Below are 23,577 nucleotides of genomic sequence, written 5' to 3'. Positions count from 1 at the left end.
AATTGTGAGATACAGGGTGGAAATCTGTCCTGGAGTGTGGAGGTCTTTTTCACAAAGAAGCTCAAATAAGGTAAGAACGGGAGGGGGAGCTAGAGAGAAAGACGTGTTTAATTTGAAAGTAGCGAAAAAGTTCTGATGGTAGTAATTGAAAGCTCTGGCATAGCATTGTAAAAGGGAGAATCCCATCAGGGCCTGCTAAGCATAGGGCAGTGAGGTGTTGAAATGCCCAGGGTAGACATACACTGAAACTGAGCTTGTGCACTAGCTGCTAACACAGTAAAATCCCTAACTGCAGTGGGGACATGGACAGGAGGGGGAGACAGAGAACAGAATAATCAACCAGGTTTTTTGCAGAATACAGAAAATGAATCTCATAGTGACCAAATGAGTTTAAGCAGCATATAATACAGCATTTATTGATAGTTTTAATGATATTTTAACTAGATGACCTGAACCTTACAGAAATGTTTAGGCACAACAAGTGACCGAACCCAATTTAAGTCAGGGTGGGAAATCCTGTTTTTACAAAGTGAGTTTTTAGAGTCCTTCATCTGCACTTCCACAAACCAAGGGATCTGTTTATGCATCTTCTTGACTGCATTTAGTCCATGCAATTACTGACTGTCCTTGTATTGTACTTGTAGATTGTAAATCAGATTTTTGCAATGATATCCAATGTTCTATTACTTGCACTTAGCTTATCATTGTTCTATGTGCTGGTATTTTAAAACTTACATAGGGATTTTTCTCTGCAAGTTCAAAATTGATTCCGGTGTTTCCTTGTGTACTAGGGCTTTATTGAAAGCATCTGAAAATCCTATTCCCTTCCGAAAGCAAATGCACAATATATGAACTGTTAATGTAAACCACTAGGGATCTCCTGTTCTTTTTTTTCTATTTGCTGCCTGCACTGCTTTGACTGCTTCTACCTCTGCTCTCTGAGCTGAATAATGGCTTGGCAATTGTGTTTTATGGCATGCTATTGCTCAGGATAGCAGCAAAGGAAGTACTTAATTGCAAAAAAAAAAAAAACACATCAACAAACACTGATTTTTCAAGTCTCTGTCTCGTTACACTCTTTAAAGGGTCACTAAAGGAAACTTTTCTTTTTAGCTAAATAGCTTCCTTTACCTTACTGCAGTCCTGGTTTCATGTCCTCATTGTTCGTTTTTGCTTTGATGTTGCTGTAATTCCTCTCTGTTCTGGATACTTCCTGGTTGTCTGTTTCCTGATCACCACAGTACTGGGAGATTTCTCACTGTGGTGACTAATGAAGGAGGTGTGTCTAAAACTTCTCAGCACCAATCCAGTTTCGTTTTGCAAAACCTTCACTGCCCTCTATTGGCTCTTTGTCTCTGTACATCAGAGAACCAGGAAACAACAGCAAAAACGAAACTAAACTGTAGGTACATTATATGATTGTTTTTTATCTATTTGTAATCATTTTTAAAAGGAATCAGTTAACTATTATGTCTCTATACCCTGTAAACAGTCATTTCAGCAAAAAAAATATTTTCCTTTAGTGACCCTTTAAGGCTTCATGCACATGGCCATACAGCATGCAGAGCCCCTGCTGCAGCATACACCCACCATTTAAGAGGCAGCTGTACGCAGTTGTGTGCCATGGGTTGCATAAACCACTGACATGCATTTGTGTTCTGTATACAGATAATGTGCATTCGGAGCATACATCAGTGCGCATGTTGGTACCTCGCAAACCTTGGCGCATGACTGCATACAGCCACCTCTTCTTTTTTTTTTTTCTTTGAATGCAGCGGGTCCTGCGAATGTCGGCACGCAAGCTCTGTACACTGTACAGCCACGTACATGAAGCCATTAACAGAGGAAATACATATTTACCACTGGTACCCAACTAAATCTGTTGACAATGCCAACCATTTGAAATTTTTCTCAAAGAGAAATTTTTAAATGGCGTGGGAAGTTTGAAAAGTTATGTTGGTAAATCCCAAAATATGTACAATTGCCCTCAATGCATAGTGAACATCCACTAAGTGTCAGCCTGGAGAAATAGCCCAGTATTGTCTAGCTTCCGCCTTGCAAATGAAACAACACTGTAGGACTGTGGTTTATAAATGCATGTTCTTATGAAGAAAAATGGTTTTAGATTCTCCTCTTTTGCCGGAGCAGGCGTTGTTTGAAATACTTTTTTTTCAGTTTTAAAAGCCTTTTGCTGAGCATTCCCCATGGACAAAATCCATTTTCTTCATTGATTTTCAAAAGATCGTACAAGAGGTTGGCGTTTTCAGGAAGAGATTTAACCTCTCTGGAATTACTTACCAACCCCAGGAATTGTCATTGTCTGATTTTTTTACTTTTTTACTCTAAATCCTCAATGTATTCATTAAGAATCTCAGTTTCGGGCAATTAGTAAAGTCAGCAATTCCTTGTGCAGTCTTTCACTAATTACTCTCTCAGGCATAGCCTGAGTAATAACTCTCAGTATAGGCGGTTTGACATTTATGATCAAAGCTTTTAAAAAATAAATCACTTTACATTTGAAAACTGTTTTGTTCAATTTGTTCATAGTAAATATTGATTTGTATATCTCAAGATTATACTATGTATGAATGTGTGTTAGGGACCTTAGCTTGTAAGCTCTTTGAGGGCAGGGACTGATGGAACTGTACAATATACTGTATATGAAGCGCTGCATAAATTGACAGCATTACGGTATCTAAGAAGCTGTAATAAATAACAAAATACATTTGCTATATTTTTTTTATACATACTAGGGTTGTCCTGATACCACTTTTTTAGGACCGAGTACAAGTACCGATACTATTTTTAAGTACTCGCCGATACCAATTACTAATACTTTTTTTTAATGTCATGTGACAGTGGCACATGTGTCAGTATTTTTTTTTTTTTTACAATCTTTTGTTTTTTTCTGATGCTTTCTTTTTTTTAGGGGGGGGGGTGTGTTTTTTATTTTTACAATTAATTTTTTTATTTATATTTATTGCATTTTTTTTTAAGCACTGTGGGGGGCTTGGGTGAGATGTCAGGGGTCTTAACAGAGAAAGGGATACAGATTCCCCAGTCCCTTTCTCTGCAGCCTCAGCTAAAATGAATGGACAGGAGAGGCTCCTCTCCATTCATAAACTGAAGCATCGTAAACACAGGTTACGATGCTCAGTTATGTGAATGGACAGAGTCAGTGATCACTGATTCTGTTCATTCACAACAGGTAGGAGGCGGGTTTAGTGGCTCCTACCTCCGCTCTCCATCCTGACGAGGACAGAGGGAGTGGAGGAGGACATGGAGGGGAAACGGAGCAGAGGGGGACACGCAGCATGGAGGGGGAGAGAGCAGCATCACAGCAGGAAAACAGAGGGGGACACGAAGCGCTGACAGCAGAATCACTCGGGGGGGGGGGGGAGCGAGCATCACAGAAGGGCACACGGGACACAGAGCATGGAGGACAGCAGGAGCACGGAGGGGGACACGGTCGGAGCGCAGACAGCAGCATCACTTGGGGGCATTATGGAAGGAGACACAGGAAACGGCATGGCGGACGACTCGGAGGGGGGGAGCAGCATACACCCGCCCTCGTAGCTCACAAACTCCGCCCGCTGACCAAGTATCGGGTCAGGCATCGGGAGCATTTGTGCGAGTACAAGTATTCGCGCAAATGCTCTGTATCGATGCCTATACTAGTATCGGTATCGGGACAACCCTAATATATACTATACCCCAAAGAAGCATCAAAAAACATGGTAAGACAAAGATTTGCTCTTACTAACTATGGAAGTAATACATTCCTTTAGGCAGGGCCGATCCTCCCTATAGGCTCACTATGCAAGCCGCTTAGGGCCCTGAAAAGCTGCGAAGGGCCCCCCAAATTACTAGAGGCCCTGCCTGGTGAGAAGTCATTTTCGCCCCCCTCACCCCGCTTCTCAACTTGCTGGCTGCATGGGAGAAGAGGTAAGAAGTCAGCACCCCTTGCTTCTCAATTTAATGTAAGATGTAATTTCCGACAGTCCGACAGCAGAACGGCCCCTCCCCCCGCTTCTCAACTTTCTTCAATGTGACATGTCACTGTCGTCAGCGCCCCCCCGCTTCTCATTTTTAATGTGCCATGTCATTTTGCTTAGGGCCCCAGGGAGGTCAGGATCGGCACTGGCTTTAGGACTGTTTCACACCAGATGTAGTACAGTGTGTTTTTTTTATCAATTTTTTTATTAATCAAAAATGCATGATGAGTAGGTTATGAGTTTCAATGGCATAGTTCACCCCAGTGTACTCAGTTCCAGTGCAGAAATAGAAAGTAGAATATGCAGAATTTTTTTCTGTACAGAAATGTACTAGAACGCAGCAAAATGCATAACAAACACACCAGAACCCACATAAACGCATCGTAACCACATGTCTCTATTTAAGATGAAGAAGAAAAAGGGGGAAAATGCATCGGAACTCAATAAAACGTGTAAAAAATGCACATGAAGAAATGCTTCTGCACTGCTTATCTGGTGGGAACCAGCCCTTACATAACACAGATATATTCCTTTACAGCCAGTTCGGTCACTCTATCTACTGTCCTCTCCTTGTCATTAGTCGGGTCTGGGGTGCTTGGGATCGGAGTGGCAGCTAGCGGTAATATATAGCGCTATACAACACACGAGCTCCGCCCATCCTGCTTCCCTCAGTCTTAAGCCCCACCCCACCGAGTTCGATCACATGACCGTGGTCAGCTGGTTCGGGGCGTCCTATGCGGCTTTGTTGTGAGGATGCCGGAAGTGTATGGCGGTTGTAGATGAAGGGACACCGGGGATAGGATGGTGTTGGAGGATGGAGAGCGGGAACCGTCCTAGGCGTGTGTCGTGCAGCCGTCACCCTCTCCCCATACAGAGGTATCTACACACTGACGGCTCATTACTGCAGCGTGTTATATTAGATCTCTATACAACATGCCAACAGCGGGATGTCCTCCTTCCAGCCTGGATCTTGAGGGAAGGTCTCCCTACAATCGAGAAATAAACATGTGATTTAGCTCTTGCAAAACATATCTGCTCATATTTACATAAAAATGTATATTTATTATTATTTTGTATTGCTGTGATTGCCTTGGGATGCAGTGCACAGGTTCTGTGTCTGAGACACTATTGGTTCCTGAGCTGGAGGGAGTGTCATCGCCACACTTGTGTCCCACTGAGGACTGTGACAGATGGGACTTGTAGTTCTTTCATTCACACATGTATACACAGAGCTGTGCAGGATGTGTCGGGGAGAAGAACCCTGCCATCCCTCATGGGTGGGGCAAGTTTTGTCGGTGATGGGATAAGGGGACACTGGTTCGGTGTCTGTGCTCCAGCAATCGGCATTGGAAACTGATGGCTAAGGATGAGCTCTGGCATGTTCGCATAGAACACGTGCAGAGCCCGCCAGGAAGTGTGCACGGCGCTGTGCTAATCACAGCCAGGGAGACATTTCACGATCCCTGCAGCCGAGCATCGGGACAATGTCTCCCTGCCTGTGATTAGCACAGCGCCGTGCACACTTCCTGCCGGGCTCTGCACGTGTTCTATGCGAACACGCCAGAGCTCATCCTTACTGACGGCTATTACTAGCAACTAAGGATGAGCTCCAGCGTGTTTGCATAGTACACGTGCAGAGCCCGCCAGGAAGTCTGCACTACACTGCGCTAATCACAGGTAGGGAGACATTTCCCGATCTCTGCTGCTGAGCATCTGGACAATGTCTCCCTGGCTGTGATTAGCGCAGCGCCATGCAGACTTCCTGGCGGGCTCTGCACGTGTACTATGCGAACATGCTGGAGCTCATCCTTACTAGCAACACCATACACCCCCCCCAATCTACATTATTATACAGGATTTATATAGCAGTTTGCACAGAACTTTGCAATGTAGAGGGGGACAGTACAACTTCAATACAGGAGGGCTGTGCTTGTGGAGCTTACAATCTAAAGAAAGTGGGAGGTGATAGAAAAGGTAATAGCTGAGGGGGGGGGGGGGGTCTGATGGAGGTGTTCAGGTAGAGTTTCTAGGTGGAGGTAGGGTAGGCTTCCCTGAATAAGTGAGTTTTCAGGGATCGCCTAAAGGCAGGCCGGGTAGGGACTGGGCAGGGAGTTCAGAGGATGGGAGAGGCTCTGGAGAAGTCCTGGAGGCGAGCATGGAAGGCAATAATAAAGGAGCTAGAGAGCAGATCTAAATCTTGTGATAACAAAGCCTGACTGGGAAACACTTCCACTGTCACCTGATGCTGTCAATGATGTAGATCTCATGAAGGGGGCTGAGTGACACCTAGATTTCACCCAAAAAAAAAGTATAAGGGGGAAAAAAAAACATATGGCCGGTTTGAGACAGGAAGGGTAAAGGTCCACTAACCAGTTTTACATTTAGGTTGTTATAACTTGCTGCATACTATTGTTATGACTTCTTGCCAACCTGGAAGACCCTGTCAGATATGGGAGATGACTTTTGTTTAATTTTTTTCAAGTGCTTGGGTGTTCATTTCATTGGCCAGAATAATAATAATAATTTATTCTGGCCATTGAAAAATATGCTTAAGGGTCGGTTCACACCACAAGCAGTCCAGTGCTCCTTTTTTTTTCCATCAGAAACGTATGGTTTCCAATGGCATAGTTCACACCAGTACAGTCAGATCCATTGCGTTCCAGTTTCAGAAAAAAAGTTGCACTGGAAATGCACTGGAATGCACAGAAATGCACATATCCCTATTAAAGGTGGAGAAAAAATGCACCAGAAACATAAGCGCACATGCAGAAATGCACCTGGGCTGCTTTTCTATGGTGTGAACAGGCCCTTAAATGCCTAGTGTTAATGCACATTTAGACATGTTTAGATACTTGTAAAAGTGTGTCATGCGTTTAGGCGTGTTTACAGGCATCAAGTGCATGTAGAACCTGGGTTCCAAGGGTGATGATGGTACATTAGAAAAAATAAATAAAAATCCTATGCTTTTACATTTGTTAGAACTTTGGCATCCTGTGGGTACCAGTATGTGCAGCCTCCCTGTTCAGCTAACCCAGGGTATGTCCTCTGTATACTGTATAATAATTTATGGAGTAATTCAAGGCTAAAGAAATGCCTAATTTGTAAGGCTGCAGATCTTGCTTAAAGCAGAGTTCCACCCAAAAGTGGAACTTCCGTTTTAAGTACCCCTTACGTATTGTAATTTTTTTTTTGGGGGGGGGGAGTGGGGGCTTCGGTAGGAGTGGGACTTCCTGTCCCACTTCCACCCAGGGGCCGCCTAGGTGGTGAATACTCTCGCCTTAGGCGGCTCCTCCCTTTAGGCGATGACAGGTCCCAGGAGATCGCCTGTCCACTCATAGAGCACAGCGCGACTCGCGCATACGCAGTGAGTGCCCGGCCGTGACGGCTTTCGGCTTACACTATAAATGTAGCCGCTGGCCGAAGAGGGGGGGGGGGATAGAGGAGCAGCGCTCCGGGCGGCTGCGTCGCTGGACCGTGGAGCAGCAGGTAAGTGTCTATTTATTACACTATTAGTAGCTGCTGACTTTTAATAAACAGTACAAGGCTGGAACTCTGCTTTAAAGTGTTTGTAAAGGAATTTTTTTTTTTAACTTAATAGCTTCCTTTACCTTAATGCAGTGCTGTTTTCATGTCCTCATTGTTCGTTTTTGCTCCCGAGTTGCTGTAATTCTTCTCTGATCTCCACACTTCCTGGCTGTCTGTTTCTTGATAACCACAGTGCTGGGAGCTTTCTCTCTGTGGTCACTAACTTCAAGGAGGTGTGATTACTGTGGCCCAGATTCAGAAACAAGATACGACGGCGTATCTCTGAGTGCGGGCCGTCGTATCTATGTGCCTGATTCAGAGAATCAGTTACGCATAGATATCCCTAAGATCCGACTGGTGTAAGTGTCTTACACCGTCGTATCTTAAGCTGCATAATCACGCTGGCCGCTAGGTGGCGCTTCCGTATAGTTACACGAGGATTATGCAAATTAGGTATTTACGCCGATTCAGAAACGTACGTCGTTTACGTTGGGCTTTTTTCGGCGTATAGTTACCCCTTGCTATATGAGGCGTAGCTAATGTTAAGTATGGCCATCGTTCCCACGCCGAGTTTTGAAAATTTTACGTTGTTTGCGTAAGTTGTTCGCGAATAGGGCTGGACGTCATTTAGGTTCACGTCGAATCCAATACGTCCTTGCGGCGTACTTTGGAGCAATGCACACTGGGATATTTTACGGACGGCGCATGCGCCGTTCAAAAAAAAACGTCAAAAACGCGTGGTCAAGTAAAATTTTAATAAAACACGCCCCCAACATCCCCATTTGAATTAGGCGGACTTACGCCGCCACACATACGTTACTCCACTGTAACTAAGGGGCGCAAGTTCTTTCTGAATACAGAACTTGCGCCCAAAGTTACAGCGGCGTAACGTATTGGAGATACGTTACGCCGGAAGAAAGATGTGCTCATCTTTCTGAATCCGGGCCTGTGTGTCTAAAACCCCACAGCACCAATCAGTTTCGTTTTCCAAACCATCACTGCCCTGTATTGGCTCTGTGGCTCTGTACAGCATAGGCAGGAAACAACATGCAAAAACGAAACTGGAAACTACAGGTACATTATATGATTGATTTTTATCTATTTTAAATCAGTTTTAAAAGGAATCAGTTAACTATTATGTCTCTGTACCCTGTAAATAGTCATTTCAGCAAAAACATTTTTTTTATTTACAACTCCTTTAAGAAAGGTTGTAATACAAAACCTGTGATCTTGAGATTGATACTAATCTTACAGAAAACTTTTCTTATGTATTTTTGCATGTAGGTTGGCATAACCTCAAACGCCACTTGAGAATCCCGGATAATAGTCCCACAGTGACCCGTCAGGATGAGCAGCATCACTCAGCTCTTTGGTGATTTGTGTGAGGTCCACATGGCCGGATTCCCATGGAATATTGGACTAGGTGGCAAAAAGAGAAGCAAGAAAGAGACCAAACAATATCTCAAGAGGCTGGCATATGACACACTATTCATCCACTTGTTTCAAGAAGAAGCTCGGAAGTTGCAGCAAAGTTCCAAAAAGCTCCCAGTAAAAAATAAAATGCTGATGCTGTCCTTTAATTTGCGTGTTGGTGACATGAGCGCTGAAGCGGACCGACTAGAGGAGCTCCTGGAAACAATAGAAAGGTCCAGTGGGGAACAGTTGACAAGTTTGTGTTCTGTCCTTGAACTCTTGGTGGATCTTTCAGGCACTGGGCCACCACAAATCCTTCCACCAAAAAGAGACATCTTTAGAAACAACAAATATGTTGGCAGGAAGCCGCAATACAAGGGATATGACTATTATGACGTTAGTGTATTTGAAGAGGACATCGGAAACTTTCTGGCATACCAAGAATTTGATCTAAGCAGCACTGTGTACAGTACACTTCAGCTCATGGAAGCGGCTCCAGGCACTGGCCTTCCAGCCACAGGCCTCTTCTCTCAGAATACCTCCACAAGCGATAAGTTTGAAAAAGAGACTCGTGTGTCACTCTTTGGTGCCCTCGTCCATACCCGAACCAATGATATGGATATTAAACTAGATCTGCCACCTGTGCCAGATAGTGCTGACCTGTCTGGGCTTGCCATAAAGGTAAGTGCGCAGTTTGCTGTGTACCAATGTTCCCTTGAATCATTCATACTGTCATCTTCAGAAATTAGAAGGCAAAACCCTACAAAGTAAGGGTGGAATAAATTCTATCTCTTAAAAGTACAATTATAGGCAAAGCTTTTTTTTTTTTCCCCCCATTTTTGGAAAAAACCCAGTCAGATTTTTTTCCGCCATCTATGTCCCATTGCGGAGATTTCCCTTCACTTCCTGTCCCCTAGCCAAACAAGAAGTGAGAGGAAATTCCTTGGGGACCCCCAGGTCCCCAGAACTAGTGTCCCCATGGGAAGATTTCTCCTCTGTTACTTTTCTGGGGACAACACAAAATGTTACATTCACTTTCAATGATAATAGTAAACGGGACAATAGAATCTCCCTAAAAGCGACATAGCAATAAAAACTGACAAGGGTTCTATTCCTTTCCAACGCTAAGGCTTCATTTCCATGGACGTTTTTACAGCCACTTTTTTTAGCCTTTTTTACAGCTTAAAAACTTTTGTCCATGTTTTTATTTTAAATTGTTTTTTTTTGAGCTGAAGCATTTTTGCGCGTTTTTTAACGTCTGGCGTTTTTACAGCTCTACTCTGGAGCTTCAGAACGCACTGGTCCTGTTTTTTTTTTTTGCAGCTTAAAACGGCTCAGCCATCTACAGCTCAAAAACGTCATGGTGGGCATGAGGCCATAGACTAACATGGAGAGCTGTTTTTAAAGCGGAGGTTCACCGGTAAAATGCTGTTTTTACCCTTAGATGGATGCTCATTTAGTCTAGGGGAATCGGCTAGTTGTTTTAAAATCCGAGCATTACTTACCTTTTTAGAGAGCGATCTTCTCCGCCACTTCCGGGTATGGGCTGCGGGACTGGGCGTTCCTTCTTGATTGACAGTCTTCCGAAAGGCTTCCGACGGTCGCATCCATCGCGTCACGATTTTCCGAAAGTAGCCGAACGTCAGTGCGCAGGCGCCGTATAGAGCCGCACCGACGTTCGGCTACTCGTGACGCGATGGATGCGACCGTCGGAAGCCTTTCGGAAGACTGTCAATCAAGAAGGAATGCCCAGTCCCGAAGACCCATACCCGGAAGTGGCGGAGAAGATCGCCCTCTACAACGGTAAGTAATGCTCGGATTTTAAAACAACTAGCCGATTCCCCTAGACAAAATGAGCATCCATCTAAGGGTAAAAATACATTTATGGGTGAACTCCCGCTTTAAGCTGCAAAAAAAGCTCAGAAAAGTGGCTGTAAAAACGTCCATGGAAATGAAGCCAAAAACTAAAATAAAAGTTTTGCTTTTAGTTATACTTTAAAGGCCCATACACACAATCAGACTTTTTGACAACAACGGTCCGACGGATGTGTTTTATCCAACAATTCGACCCGTGTGTACGCTCCATCGGACAATTGTTTTTCCATTTTTCAACGGACAAATGTTCACTGTGCATGCTCTCAAACTTTCCGGCAACAAATGTCCGATGGAGGATAATCAGATGGTGTGTACACAAGTCCATCGGACTAAAGGCCAAAGTACAAACACACATTGCTCAGAACCAATGCTAAAGATCAGACAACAATAGCAGAAGTTGCCCAAAGGGTGGCGGTAAAGAGCTGAAAAAAACAGGTGATTTGGTGAACGTTGGCTGAAAAAGTTCTGCCGTGTGTATACTAAGTTCACGGCCAACGCTCCTTCGGACTAAAATCCAAGGAAAAGTCAGATGGAAGTCCGATCGTGTGTTATGAGGCTTTAGAGAACTTCACCTCACAGTGAACTTTTCGTGCGCAGCACGTGTAGATTGAATGAAGCCCTCTGCAGTTGTTTTGTTTTAACTAAACCTGATATTTAGATTATAGATGCCTTTACCCACATGTGTTCCTCAGGGATTTCAGCATTGACATATACACTATACTGCCAAAAGTATTGGGACACCTGCCTTTACACACACACAAACTTTAATGGCATCCCAGTCTTAGTCCGCAGGGTTCAATATTGAATTGGTCCATCGTTTGCAGCTATAACAGTTTCAACTCTTCTGGGAAGGCTGTTCACAAGGTTTAGGAATGTTTGTCCATTCTTCCAGAAGCGAATTTGTGAGGTCAGGCTCTGATTTTGACGAGAAGGCCTGGCTTGCAGTCTCTGACCTAATTCATCACAAAGGTGTTCTAACAGGTTGAGTTCAGGACTCTGTGCAGGCCAGTTAAGTTCCTTCACCCCAAACTTGCCCCTCCATGTCTTTATGGACCTTGCTTTGTGCACTGACCCAAATCATTTGGTGGAGGGATTATGGTGTTGGGTTGTTTTTCAGGGGTTGGGCTTGGCCCCTTAGTTCCAGTGAAGGGAACCTTTAAGGCATCAGTATACCAAGACATTTTGGACAACTTCATGGTCCCAACTTTGTGGGGACACTTTTTGGGATGGCCCCTTCTTGTACTAATATGACTTCACACCAGTGCACAAAGCAAGGTCCATAAAGACATGGATGAGCGAGTTTGGGGTGGAGGAACCTGGCCTGCTCAGACCCCTGACCTCAACCCAATAAAACACCCTTGGGATGAATTAGAGGGGAGACTTCGAGCCAGGCATTCTCGTCCACAACAGTGCCTGACCTCACAAATGCGCTTGGCTTATCTTGATGCTTTTTCTGGATGAGCGACCACCATATGGGTGCATGAAGGTCAACATAACCAGGCAAGAAGCACTTTGAGAAGCATAGGTTAACAGTACCAGCTGCTTTATTTATTTTTTATTTTCCCTCATGACAAGGCTTCCTTTTAAGTCATTTGTTAAGTGTTGCTAAACCCACAACGGTACAATCAGTCTGTATATGCTTGGTGGCACTCTGCACATGCTCAGTTTGGTGTGTATTGCTAGAGAGTTTATTTCTTCTTGGGAGAGTGCATGTGATCAGCACATGGCCAATCAGCACTGTCCAGAGATTCATGGGTCCTGTAGCTTCATAGAACAGTCAGGGGACCCCCCCCCCCCCCAACATGTGTAACTCTATAGTCACATGGGCTGCTCATATGTGATGGGAAGGAATTTCATTTAGTGTCTTTTGAGTGTCCTATAAACTTGCTTGAGTTTACTGTTTTCTGCTTTTCAGGTTCCACAAAGCATTGATCAGTCAGAAGATGAGGGTTTCCAGTCTGCATCAAACATGACTCCCGATTCTCAGTCAGAGCCCAGTGTAACGCCTGACATTGATTTGTGGGAGGCCGTCCTCACATACAATCCCAGTAAACGTCGTTGTTGGGAAAGAATAGGCTTGTAAGTTTTAATCCAGAGCAACATTTGTATTGTATTAAACATGACTGAAGGGTATAATTTGGTGTAGTAACTTCCCAAACAAAGGGCTTAGCTTTTCACTTCATTTTTCTGCGTAATTCGCATACGTAAGTTACTTGCTGGGTCCATAGATGGGCTGGATTAGGCAATTTTAGACTTGGGCCCATGCCACACTTGTGATCATTTTGCTGGTGACAAGCCACAAGCAAAATGATCTCTAAAAAGTTGTTGACTGAAGTGCAAGCAATGGCACTCGCCAGAGAATTAGCAATGGCTTGCTTACCTAGCCAGTGAAGAAGCAAGAACCTGAAAGCAGGTGAATATTTCTCTGCTTTATGCTGCTTTAAGATCTTGTTGCTGGCAAATTGTTGACAGCAGCAGGATACGCTAGTGTGATGGGCTCTGTTCTTTTGACAGTGCATATTTGGTGGAGCTGCCTTGTACAGCTGTTTATTGTCCACTCAAGAAATTTAAGACGTGAAATGGAAAATCAGGTGTATAATTGTATTTGTAGAGGTATGTGGTTATTGCACCACTAAATATATCTTAACCTAAAGATTTGGCTTGGATTTTAGATATCTAGATTTGTAATACATTGGGTGATTCTTGATCATGGCCATAACTTTATACAGTTGTGTTACAAATAATAGCGGTGTGTTTAAAAAATTGAGTAAAGTTCAAAATCCTTCTAATGGCTTTTATTTCCATGCACGCAAATGCATTGGGAACGCTGCAAAGTCTAGTCCAAATCAAATCGTAGAAAAATGTTTAAAAAAAATTATAAACTGAAAAATGCTTGAAGATTCGGCTTTAGTGCCGGCTCACACAGGGGCGTCTTGACCGCCTGACAAGTCGCGCTCCGTTCTGTACTATGGAACCGTTCTAATATGAGCGAGTCAAGTCGCTTCGACTTAGAAAAAGGTTCCTGGACGACTTCAGGGCGGCTTGCATTGACTTCAATACAGAAGTCATTTTTCAAGTCACCTCTGAAGTCGTGTGCAGATCGCCTTGCCAAGTCGCGCGGCAAGTCATGCTGCCTCGGTGTGAATCACTGAACTAATATTTAGTGGTATACGTACTATTTCTGAGAACTGCTTCACATCTGTGTTGCATGGAGTTGACCAACTTCTGGCACCTGTGAACAGTGATTTAAGGTCTGGGGACTGGCCACTTCATAATGTTAATCTTGTTGGTCTGGAACCAAGATGCTGCTCGCTTACTGGTGTGTTTGAGGTTGTTGTCTGGTTGAAACACCTATTTCCAGGGCATTTCTTCTTCAGCATAAGGCCACATGACCTATTTAAGTATTTTGATGTATTCAAACTGATTCCTGGTAATGGATAAATTGGCTCAAGGCCATAGTATGAGAAAACATCCCCATATCGTGATGATTGGGCCACCATGCTTCACTGTCTTCACAGTGTACTGTGGCTTGAATTCAGTGTTTGTGGCGGACCCTAGACCCAAAAAGAACAATCTTGCTTTCATCAGTCCACAAAATGTTGCGCCATTTCTCTTTAGGCCAGTCGGTGTGTTCTTTGACAAATTGTAACCTCTTCAGCACATCGTTTTTTTTCTTTCAACAATGTGACTTTGTGGGGACTTCTTGCTCATAGCTTGGCTTCAGATAGGCATCTTCTAATTGTTACAGCACTGACAAGTAACTTTACACCTTCTTTCGCCCTGGAGCAGTTCAATGGCTGATCCATTGCCATTTTGGCTTCGATCCATTCGAATGGTTGTTATTCTTCCACATCTTTCTGGTTTTGGCTGACATTTTAAAGCATTTGAGATCACTTCAGCTGAGCAGCCTATCAGTTTCTGCACTTCGTATATGTTTTCCCCTCTTCAATCCATTTTATTTATTTTTTTAATCAAAGTACGCTGTTCTTCTGAACAATGTCTGGAACAACCCATTTTAGGCCAGGTTCACACTGCTCCGACGTGGGAGTCGGGTGACTTCTGCTCCGACGTGGGAGTCGGGTGACTTCTGCTCCGACGTGGGGGTCGGGTGACTTCTGCTCCGACGTGGGGGTCGGGTGACTTCTGCTCCGACGTGGGGGTCGGGTGACTTCTGCTCCGACGTGGGGGTCGGGTGACTTCTGCTCCGACGTGGGGGTCGGGTGACTTCTGCTCCGACGTGGGGGTCGGGTGACTTCTGCTCCGACGTGGGGGTCGGGTGACTTCTGCTCCGACGTGGGGGTCGGGTGACTTCTGCTCCGACGTGGGGGTCGGGTGACTTCTGCTCCGACGTGGGGGTCGGGTGACTTCTGCTCCGACGTGGGGGTCGGGTGACTTCTGCTCCGACGTGGGGGTCGGGTGACTTCTGCTCCGACGTGGGGGTCGGGTGACTTCTGCTCCGACGTGGGGGTCGGGTGACTTCTGCTCCGACGTGGGGGTCGGGTGACTTCTGCTCCGACGTGGGGGTCGGGTGACTTCTGCTCCGACGTGGGGGTCGGGTGACTTCTGCTCCGACGTGGGGGTCGGGTGACTTCTGCTCCGACGTGGGGGTCGGGTGACTTCTGCTCCGACGTGGGGGTCGGGTGACTTCTGCTCCGACGTGGGGGTCGGGTGACTTCTGCTCCGACGTGGGGGTCGGGTGACTTCTGCTCCGACGTGGGGGTCGGGTGACTTCTGCTCCGACGTGGGGGTCGGGTGACTTCTGCTCCGACGTGGGGGTCGGGTGACTTCTGCTCCGACGTGGGGGTCGGGTGACTTCTGCTCCGACGTGGGGGTCGGGTGACTTCTGCTCCGACGTGGGGAATCGGGTGACTTCTGCTCCGACGTGGGGGTCGGGTGACTTCTGCTCCGACGTGGGGAATCGGGTGACTTCTGCTCCGACGTGGGAGTCGGGTGACTTCTGCTCCGACGTGGGAGTCGGGTGACTTCTGCTCCGACGTGGGGGTCGGGTGACTTCTGCTCCGACGTGGGGGTCGGGTGACTTCTGCTCCGACGTGGGGAATCGGGTGACTTCTGCTCCGACGTGGGAGTCGGGTGACTTCTGCTCCGACGTGGGAGTCGGGTGACTTCTGCTCCGACTTTTCCCTCCGACTTCATGTCCAACTTCCATACAACTTTAATGAATGCGATCTGGCTTTGATCCGACAATAGCATGCCCTTTGAGTCTGGTATGGATCTTGAGGGGAAGCCCCACCCCAAAATTAAATAATTAAATCTATACCTGACCCTTATCCGAGCACGCAGATTGACATGTCAGGAAAGTGGGGTGAGACGAGCACCCCACCCCAAAGCACCTTGCTCCCAGGGGTATTGGTTGTGGGGGTCTGTAGGCAGGGGGCTTATCAGAATCTGGAAGCCCCTTTTAACAAGGGGGGCCCCCATGTGAATGATTAGGGGTTTATTGTAGGACAGGCAGGTCCGAGTGGGCCTATTGTGTGAAAGGGGCCTTATGAGAATCATAGGCAAGTTTATTTTCAAACTTTTCTTTATTTTTATGTTAATGAATATTTCCAATAACACAGAAGATAAACATGAAAAAGACCGGGTCATAATGGCACAGACAAATATCAGAACAGTGGTCAGCTTAACACCACAGTAAGCCATCCAATAGGACACGTATATGGAAGCGCTTGCCAGTTCAGATGGAACCAATCATGTTGTCCAATAAGGGCTCAAACTACCAAGTTTTTCATAGAATGCAATATCCTCTTTATCCTGAAAAAGGCAAAACGGAACAAAAAGGGGCCCCAAGTACGATGGTGAAAAATAGGGCTAGGCAAGTTTTTTTTTTTTGGTGTGTTTACTGAAGTAGTGGTAATATGACCTTTTAACCACTTGCTTACTGGTCACTTTTCAAATTCAAAAATAAAAATAAAAACCAGGCCAATTTTTCAGCTTTCAGTGCTGTCTGTTGCATTTTGAATGACAATTGCGTGGTCATGCAACATTGTACCCATATGAAGTTTTTATTTATTTTTTTGAGATAGAGCTCTCGTTTGGTAGTATTTAGTCACGACTGTTTTTTTATTTTTATTTTTTGCTAAACAGATGAAAGAAAACTTTGGAAAAAAACTAACAAAAACTTTTGCTGAGTTTCTGTTCTAAAATGTTGCATATAGTAATTTTTCTCCTGCACTGATAATCAATGTCCTGATTAATTGTATGGATGTCAGTGAAAGGGAATTTGAAAAGACATGCAGCCATTAACTAAAATTAGAAGAGAAGCGGTTAAACCTTAAACTGCTTATAGGGTTCTTTACTGTTAGGCCCCTTTCACATTGAGGAGTTTTTCAGGCGGTACAGCGCTAAAAATAGCGCTGCTATCGCGCCTGAAAAACTCCTTCACTGCAGACTCAATGTGAAAGCCTGAGGGCTTTCACACTGAGGCGATGCGCTGGCGGGAGACAAAAAAATCTCCTGTCAGCAGCATCTTTGGAGCGGTGAGAGGAGCGGCATGTATACCGCTCCTTCACCGCTCCTTCCCATTGAAAACAATGGGAAACCGCGGCAATACCGCCCGCAATGCGCCTCTATAGAGGCGCATTGCGGGCGGTATTAACTCTTTATCGGCCGCTAGCGGGGGTTAATACCGCACCGCTAGCGGCTGATACCCGCGGCAATTCCGGCGGTATAGCGCCGCTATTTTTTTTTTTTTTGTAAATCTGTTTATTGAATTTTAAAACATTCAACAGAACAAAGAAAACAACAGACATTGGTCATGACAAAAATTGGCTAAGGTACATACCGAAATATGATTTGAGGCAATCTGGTTACATAAAATAAGGTGGGGAGCTCAAGTCATCACAATGGTATCAGCGGGCCACTGTTCACGGGTAGAAGGACAACTCCGGGCAAAAAAAAAAAGGGGGGGGACAAAAAGCCCCTGCAGCTCAGAGACACGCGATACATTACAGTCGTAGGATCCTATACAACATCAGGGAACAAGGAATTAAGTGGAGTTTGGGTCTGCGGCTGTGGAAGGATCCGCCAGCCATTTGGACCAAACCTTATCATATTTTTGAGGGCAACCCCTATTAGCATAGCAATCTTTGTAAAGAGGCAGGCTGTTGTTGACCAATTGCTTCCACAGGGAGAGAGGAGGAGGGGTAGGTTTACGCCAGCTAAGGGCTATGGCCTTGCGGGCATAAAAGAGGAGCAACCCGACCAGAGTGCGACCTGCCACAGTGGGAATCAGTTGTTCTATGAGACCTAGTATACACACTGCCATGGAGGGTTGAAGCGATATAGTGGTGATCTCCGTAATGACCTGTAATATCTCCTTCCAGTAATCAACAATGGCTGGGCAGGTCCAAAAAATGTGGGTAAAGTCACCTGGTACTGTACCACAACGCCAACACCCCGGGGGGGAGGCGGGGTTCATTTTGTGCAACCTGTGCGGGGTAAAGTATGCGCGGTGAGCCATCTTGAACTGTATTAGTCGGTCTCTCAGGGAGACCAGGGATCTGAAAGGGAAGTCCCATATGTCGTCCCAATCGTCATTGTCAAATTCAGGAATGTCGTGTAGCCATTTGTTTCTGAGTTTTTCCAGAGTAGGGAGGGAGGTCATTATTAAGTGAGAGTATAGTCGCGAGGTCGGTTTGTCTGCACACCCTGACCTGAGGAGGGTCTCTAATGAGGACTGGACGATCTGAGGAGGAGAACTGGAGAATTGACGACCGAAGGCATGGGAGAGCTGTAAATATCTAAAAAAATAACTCCGCGGGATGTTGAAGTCCGAAATCAGTTTGGGGAGTGGGGCCAGAGACTGACTGGAGACCACCTGGGCCACTGTTTTTACACCAAATTTGGTCCAAGCATGGGGTTCAGGCAATTTGTAAATGTGCTCAATGGTGGGGTTCAACCATAAGGGGGGCAGCTGGAGAGAGTGCATGTTTAGGGTATCCTTCAATCCTAAGTCCCGCCCCCCAAGCACGAATCGTGGTGCGCATGGAGGGGGTCAATGAGTATGGGGCCTTGGGACCGCGAAAAAGCAATAGCGCCGCTATTTTTAGCGGCGTTATACCGCCACCGCAGCTCCCGCCCCAGTCTGAAAGGGGCCTAAGAGCGGTAAGCAGTGGTATCAGCAGGGAGCATCGATAATTAAAAAAAACCTCTTAGATAAGTACCTCAACGACCATAACATACAGGGGATAAAATGTACTATTAACATAAAAGCTCACACACAGGTTGGACTGGATGGACTTGTGTCTTTTTTTTTTTTTTGTCTCTGGGACCCATGAATGCCAATGGTATTTCATATGATTATTTGTAGATTTTTGGGGTGTATGTTACAGGTTAGCTTTGATGTAAACACATTACCAACACATTTCTTTTTTACCTTTTAGTCCTCCAGGTAAGAGAGAAGATCCCTATCTCACTGAGGCAGGCCGAGAAGCATTTGATAAGATGTATAAAATATATGAGGGAGGTTTGCAGATGCTCAGCAACACAGCTATACAGTCAGTACCTTATGTGATGCTTAAAGAGCCTGAGCTGGTCAAGGATGTTCTCAATGTTCTTATTGGTGTTGTGTCCTCTACATTCTCCTTCAACCAGGTAAATCGTACGCGTGAATGTTTCCTCGAGTAGCTGTAATGCAAATGTTGTCAATCTTCACTGAACAAGTGTCATAAAGTGCAGATTTCCAGGTTGCTTTCTTACAACCCAAAATGAACCGATGACATTTTTTTTACATGTATTATTTATATATACTTAATGGTTTGTTACTTTTATGTAAATGTTAAGCATTTTAAGGTCTGCTGATTATATTAGGTGATTTATGAAGATCTTAGTGCCCAACACGCAGCCCACCAACCCTCTTGTGTGCCGCCTGCTGATTGTTGGGCACCAGGTAAATACAACTGGCACAGCTCCTGATGCGTTGACGCACTTAAATTGTAAACAAAGGATCTAGTATGCAGACAGCCACTCTTTACCTGTATACCGTCACCTGAAATTTCAGCCACATCCAAGTGATAGGAGGGTACATGTGTGATGAGCAGCAGTGGCTGCAGCTCAGTTCACATCTGTGGAGGGAAGGGGGAGTTGGCCTCCTCTACAGCCCTTGTCTCATGGGCTGTCAGTAGGTGATCTGCCTGTGTAGAGTGTCAGTCCTGCGCCACTGGAAATTGAGTGCTGATGAACATGTTAAAAGAAGTTGGGATTACAGGGGTTGTGCGTTTATTTACAATTTTTATTTTATTTTTCCAAACAAGCTTTATTTAGATAAAATGAAGCGATAGAAAGGTCTGTTTAGTTACAATAACAGTAATCTACCCATGTAAAAAAAAAATCAAAGGGGAAGTTTATTTACAATTTTAATGTAAGTTAAATTTGATGGTTTTAACTGAAGCTCTGTGCCCCTTCACAGCTCTGAAGGCAGCCAATTCATCTTGAATGGGTTGGCAGAGTACTTAAAGGGGTTGTAAAGGTACAATTCCTCCCCCCCCCCCTAATTAGCTTCCTTTCCCTTAGTGCAGTCCTCCTTCACTTACCTCATCCTTCCATTTTGCTTTTAAATGTCCTTATTTCTTCTGAGAAATCCTCACTTCCTGTTCTTCTGTCTGTAACTCCACACAGTAATGCAAGGCTTTCTCTCTGGTGTGGAGTGTCGTGTTCGCCCCCTCCCTTGGACTACAAGAGAGTCAGGATGCCCACTAACACACAGCTCCTTTCTCTATCTGCAATGTAGAGAGCGTCCTGACTCTCCTGTAGTCCAAGGGAGGGGGCGAGCACGACACTCCACACCAGGGAGAAAGCCTTGCATTACTGTGTGGAGTTACAGACGGAAGAACAGGAAGTGAGGATTTCTCAGAAGAAATAAGGACATTTAAAAGCAAAATGGAAGGATGAGGTAAGTGAAGGAGGACTGCACTATCGTAAAGAAAACTATTTAAGATTTTTTTTTTTTTTACCTTTTATAACCCCTTTAACAAAGTAAACATGCCTTTTTTATTTATTATAGGGACTTGTATAGCGCCATCAATTTACGCAGCACTTGTATGTTTTGTACATTCACATCAGTCCTTGCCCTCAAGGAGCTTACAATCTAAGGCCATACATTCTCATACTGGGGCCAATTAACCTACCAGCACATTTTTGGAGTGTGGGAGGAACCGGAGTTCCCGGAGGAAACCCGAGTTCCCGGAGTAAACCCATATAGGCACAGGTAGAACATGCAAACTCTTTGCAGGTAGTGCCGTAGTTCAGATTCAAACCAACAAACCTAGTTATCCTAGGTGGAAGTGCTAACCACTTAGCCACTTTACTTATGCAACACACCACAATGCATGAGCAGCATGCGTCAGTGTCCAGTAGAGGATCCAACTGATCAGCGAGGGATCTGACTGCTGAGCAGGTGGAAGACGGGTCTGTGTCCGCTCTGCTATGTAGTGCGGACAGGGACACAGCCCTCTGTTCTCTATTGGGCAGACAGATGGATACGGATTACATGTCTATTTCCATTTGATTGTCATCCTATCCAATCCACCCAACGGATGGTGAACGTATCCCCATAAGTCTGTTTTTATCGGACAGGAAGGGATGACAGTGGGTGACGGCGGAAACATGTCTGCTGACATCCGCCACCCCTTAGAGAAAAATGGGTGGTCCGATCGTGTCTGCCTTAAAAAGGGATAGGTGGACCCGATCGGTTTGCAGGTGTGAAAGAGGCCGAACATATGAAGTTGGATAACCGCGCACTTCACTGAAAACACCAATGCTTTATTGAAGATTCAGGATAAAAACATCACAGCACAGGAGCACAAAGCATTTTTCACACACAGCGGCACTTGGTCATAACAAAGAACAGCTTACAAGATTAAGGCTTAAAGCGGATGTCCGCTGAAAAAAAAAAATATTAAAAGTCAGCAGCTACAAATACTGCAGCTGCTGACTTTGCATATCGACACACTTACTTGTCCTGGAGTCCAGCGCCGTCCACAGCAGAGGACGAGCGATCGCTCGTCACTATGCTGCCCCCCGCCATCCTCGGTGAGGGAACCAGGAAGTGAAGCGCTCCGGCTTCACTGCCCGGTTCCCTACGGCGCAAGTTGCGCTGCGCCTGCTGATTGGCTCCCGTTGTGCTCTGGGAGCCGAGTGTTCCCAGAGCACAACGGGGGGGGGGGAGAGGTCGGGAGGTGACGTCCTGCCCGCAGTCTTCCCACAGACTGTGGCCGGAAGTCGGTGCAAATACCTGTCTTTAGACAGGTATCTGCACCCCCCCCTCCCCCCTGAAAGGTGTCAAATGTGACACCGGAGGGGGGAGGGTTCCTATCAGCGGGAGTTTCACTTTAGGGTGGAGCTCCGCTTTTAAATATGTATGTATACACCAGGATACCAAGGATACCAATGCATTGTCCGGTACTGTAACAGTGTGTTGGGATGCCCTTCAGTACTGATGCCACTTCAGTGCATGCATGGATTACTATGTATTTGTTAAGGTGCTGTGCCGCATGTTAATGCAATTTTTTTTTTTTAACTAATCTATTGTGTGGCTGTCTAGACATGTCTAAACATTTTGTTACTTGCAGGAACAAGAAAATGATCAAGAAAAATGTATATTTTTATGTTTAATTCTGATTCCGTTTAATATTTCCCATTTTTTTGCAGCCCACTCAAACCTTTGTAGTTAAGCAGGGTATCTATGTATCTGGAACGTCCCCTGAAAACATAGCTAATCTGTTGGCACAAGTGGCTGAATATGGGACTTACTATACCAGGCTAAGTCAGTTCTCATTGCAGTCTGCCCTGGACACCTCACAAAGCAAAGGCCTTGTATTTCAGGTACTGTGAATGTTCTAATATTTTATGTCAAGTAGCAAATGAGATGTTTTGCCCATTAGGGGGACACAAGAGACACTGGAAGCTTAGGCTCCACCCCCTATGTGTGAAGAACCTTTTATATAGTAGTAGTATTTACTTTAATAAAGAGCATATGTTCTGTATGTTGGATGCTATTATCCTTTATAGCAAGATACCATCCGGAAGAAAAAAATCTAATTGATTTTTCCCATTGTTGGCAATTTTTTGTCTGCCAAACAATGTGTAACGGTAGGAAGAAATCTGGTCACGCCATCTCTTTCTTCATGTTTGCAAAAAAATACCCTGGTGCCCAAACTGTGGCCTCAGGCCCCCCTCAGACAGCAATATGTGTTTTTACCTTATGAAAAAAGGTGATGGTGTCTGTGCTGTGTAACAGAGACGGGGGGGGGGGGGGGGGCAAAGGAGATAGATAATGTGACTATAATACACTCTATATGCATAAAAAAGTGTCTACCAAATATTTCAGATCTCTGCCTGGATCGATAAGTGAAAAAAATATCTCAGAAAAACATAAATTACAATAAAGTGAGTGCCACACTATACACAAATAAATAATGCATAAATATATAGACTTAATATAATAAATATAAGAGTCAAGCAAAGTCAGCATAGAATACGTGCAAAAAAATATATATTATATATAATAATATAATAAATATATATAGGAAAGTCTCTGAGTGGTGGACCCAAAAAAACAAGTGTTGAGAAATGCTTCAGTGTGCAAAGGACAACTCTTGTGACTTCTTAGCAGTTTTATCTCACAGCAGTAGCTTTAAGGACCTGATAATTCTCAAGGGATACACATCCGATAATATAATCAGCCAGGTGCTAGGAAACCCAAACCATCTAATTTAACTCTTACACCAGCTAGACTAAATGCCCAGCAGAT

The 23,577-nt window shown here is 45.0% G+C and overlaps 1 protein-coding gene across 1 annotated transcript in view; it reads left to right on the top strand.

The window, feature by feature from the left end:
- Positions 1-4,721: 4,721 nt before the first annotated feature.
- The window catches only part of TUBGCP6 (tubulin gamma complex associated protein 6), a 60,121-nt gene continuing 41,265 nt past the window's right edge, over positions 4,722-23,577 (top strand). Inside the window, exons 1-5 of the mRNA XM_040343679.1 lie at positions 4,722-4,871; positions 8,805-9,614; positions 12,724-12,887; positions 19,211-19,421; positions 22,476-22,649. Of these exons, the coding sequence (XP_040199613.1) occupies positions 8,868-9,614; positions 12,724-12,887; positions 19,211-19,421; positions 22,476-22,649 (1,296 nt within the window). The 5' untranslated portion in view covers positions 4,722-4,871; positions 8,805-8,867. The remainder of the gene's footprint in view (positions 4,872-8,804; positions 9,615-12,723; positions 12,888-19,210; positions 19,422-22,475; positions 22,650-23,577) is intronic.

Source organism: Rana temporaria, chromosome 3 (genome assembly GCF_905171775.1).
Source record: "Rana temporaria chromosome 3, aRanTem1.1, whole genome shotgun sequence".
Lineage (NCBI taxonomy): Eukaryota > Metazoa > Chordata > Amphibia > Anura > Ranidae > Rana > Rana temporaria.
The sequence above is the reverse complement of the archived record's forward strand: the minus strand, read 5'-3'. Positions and strand labels throughout refer to the sequence as shown.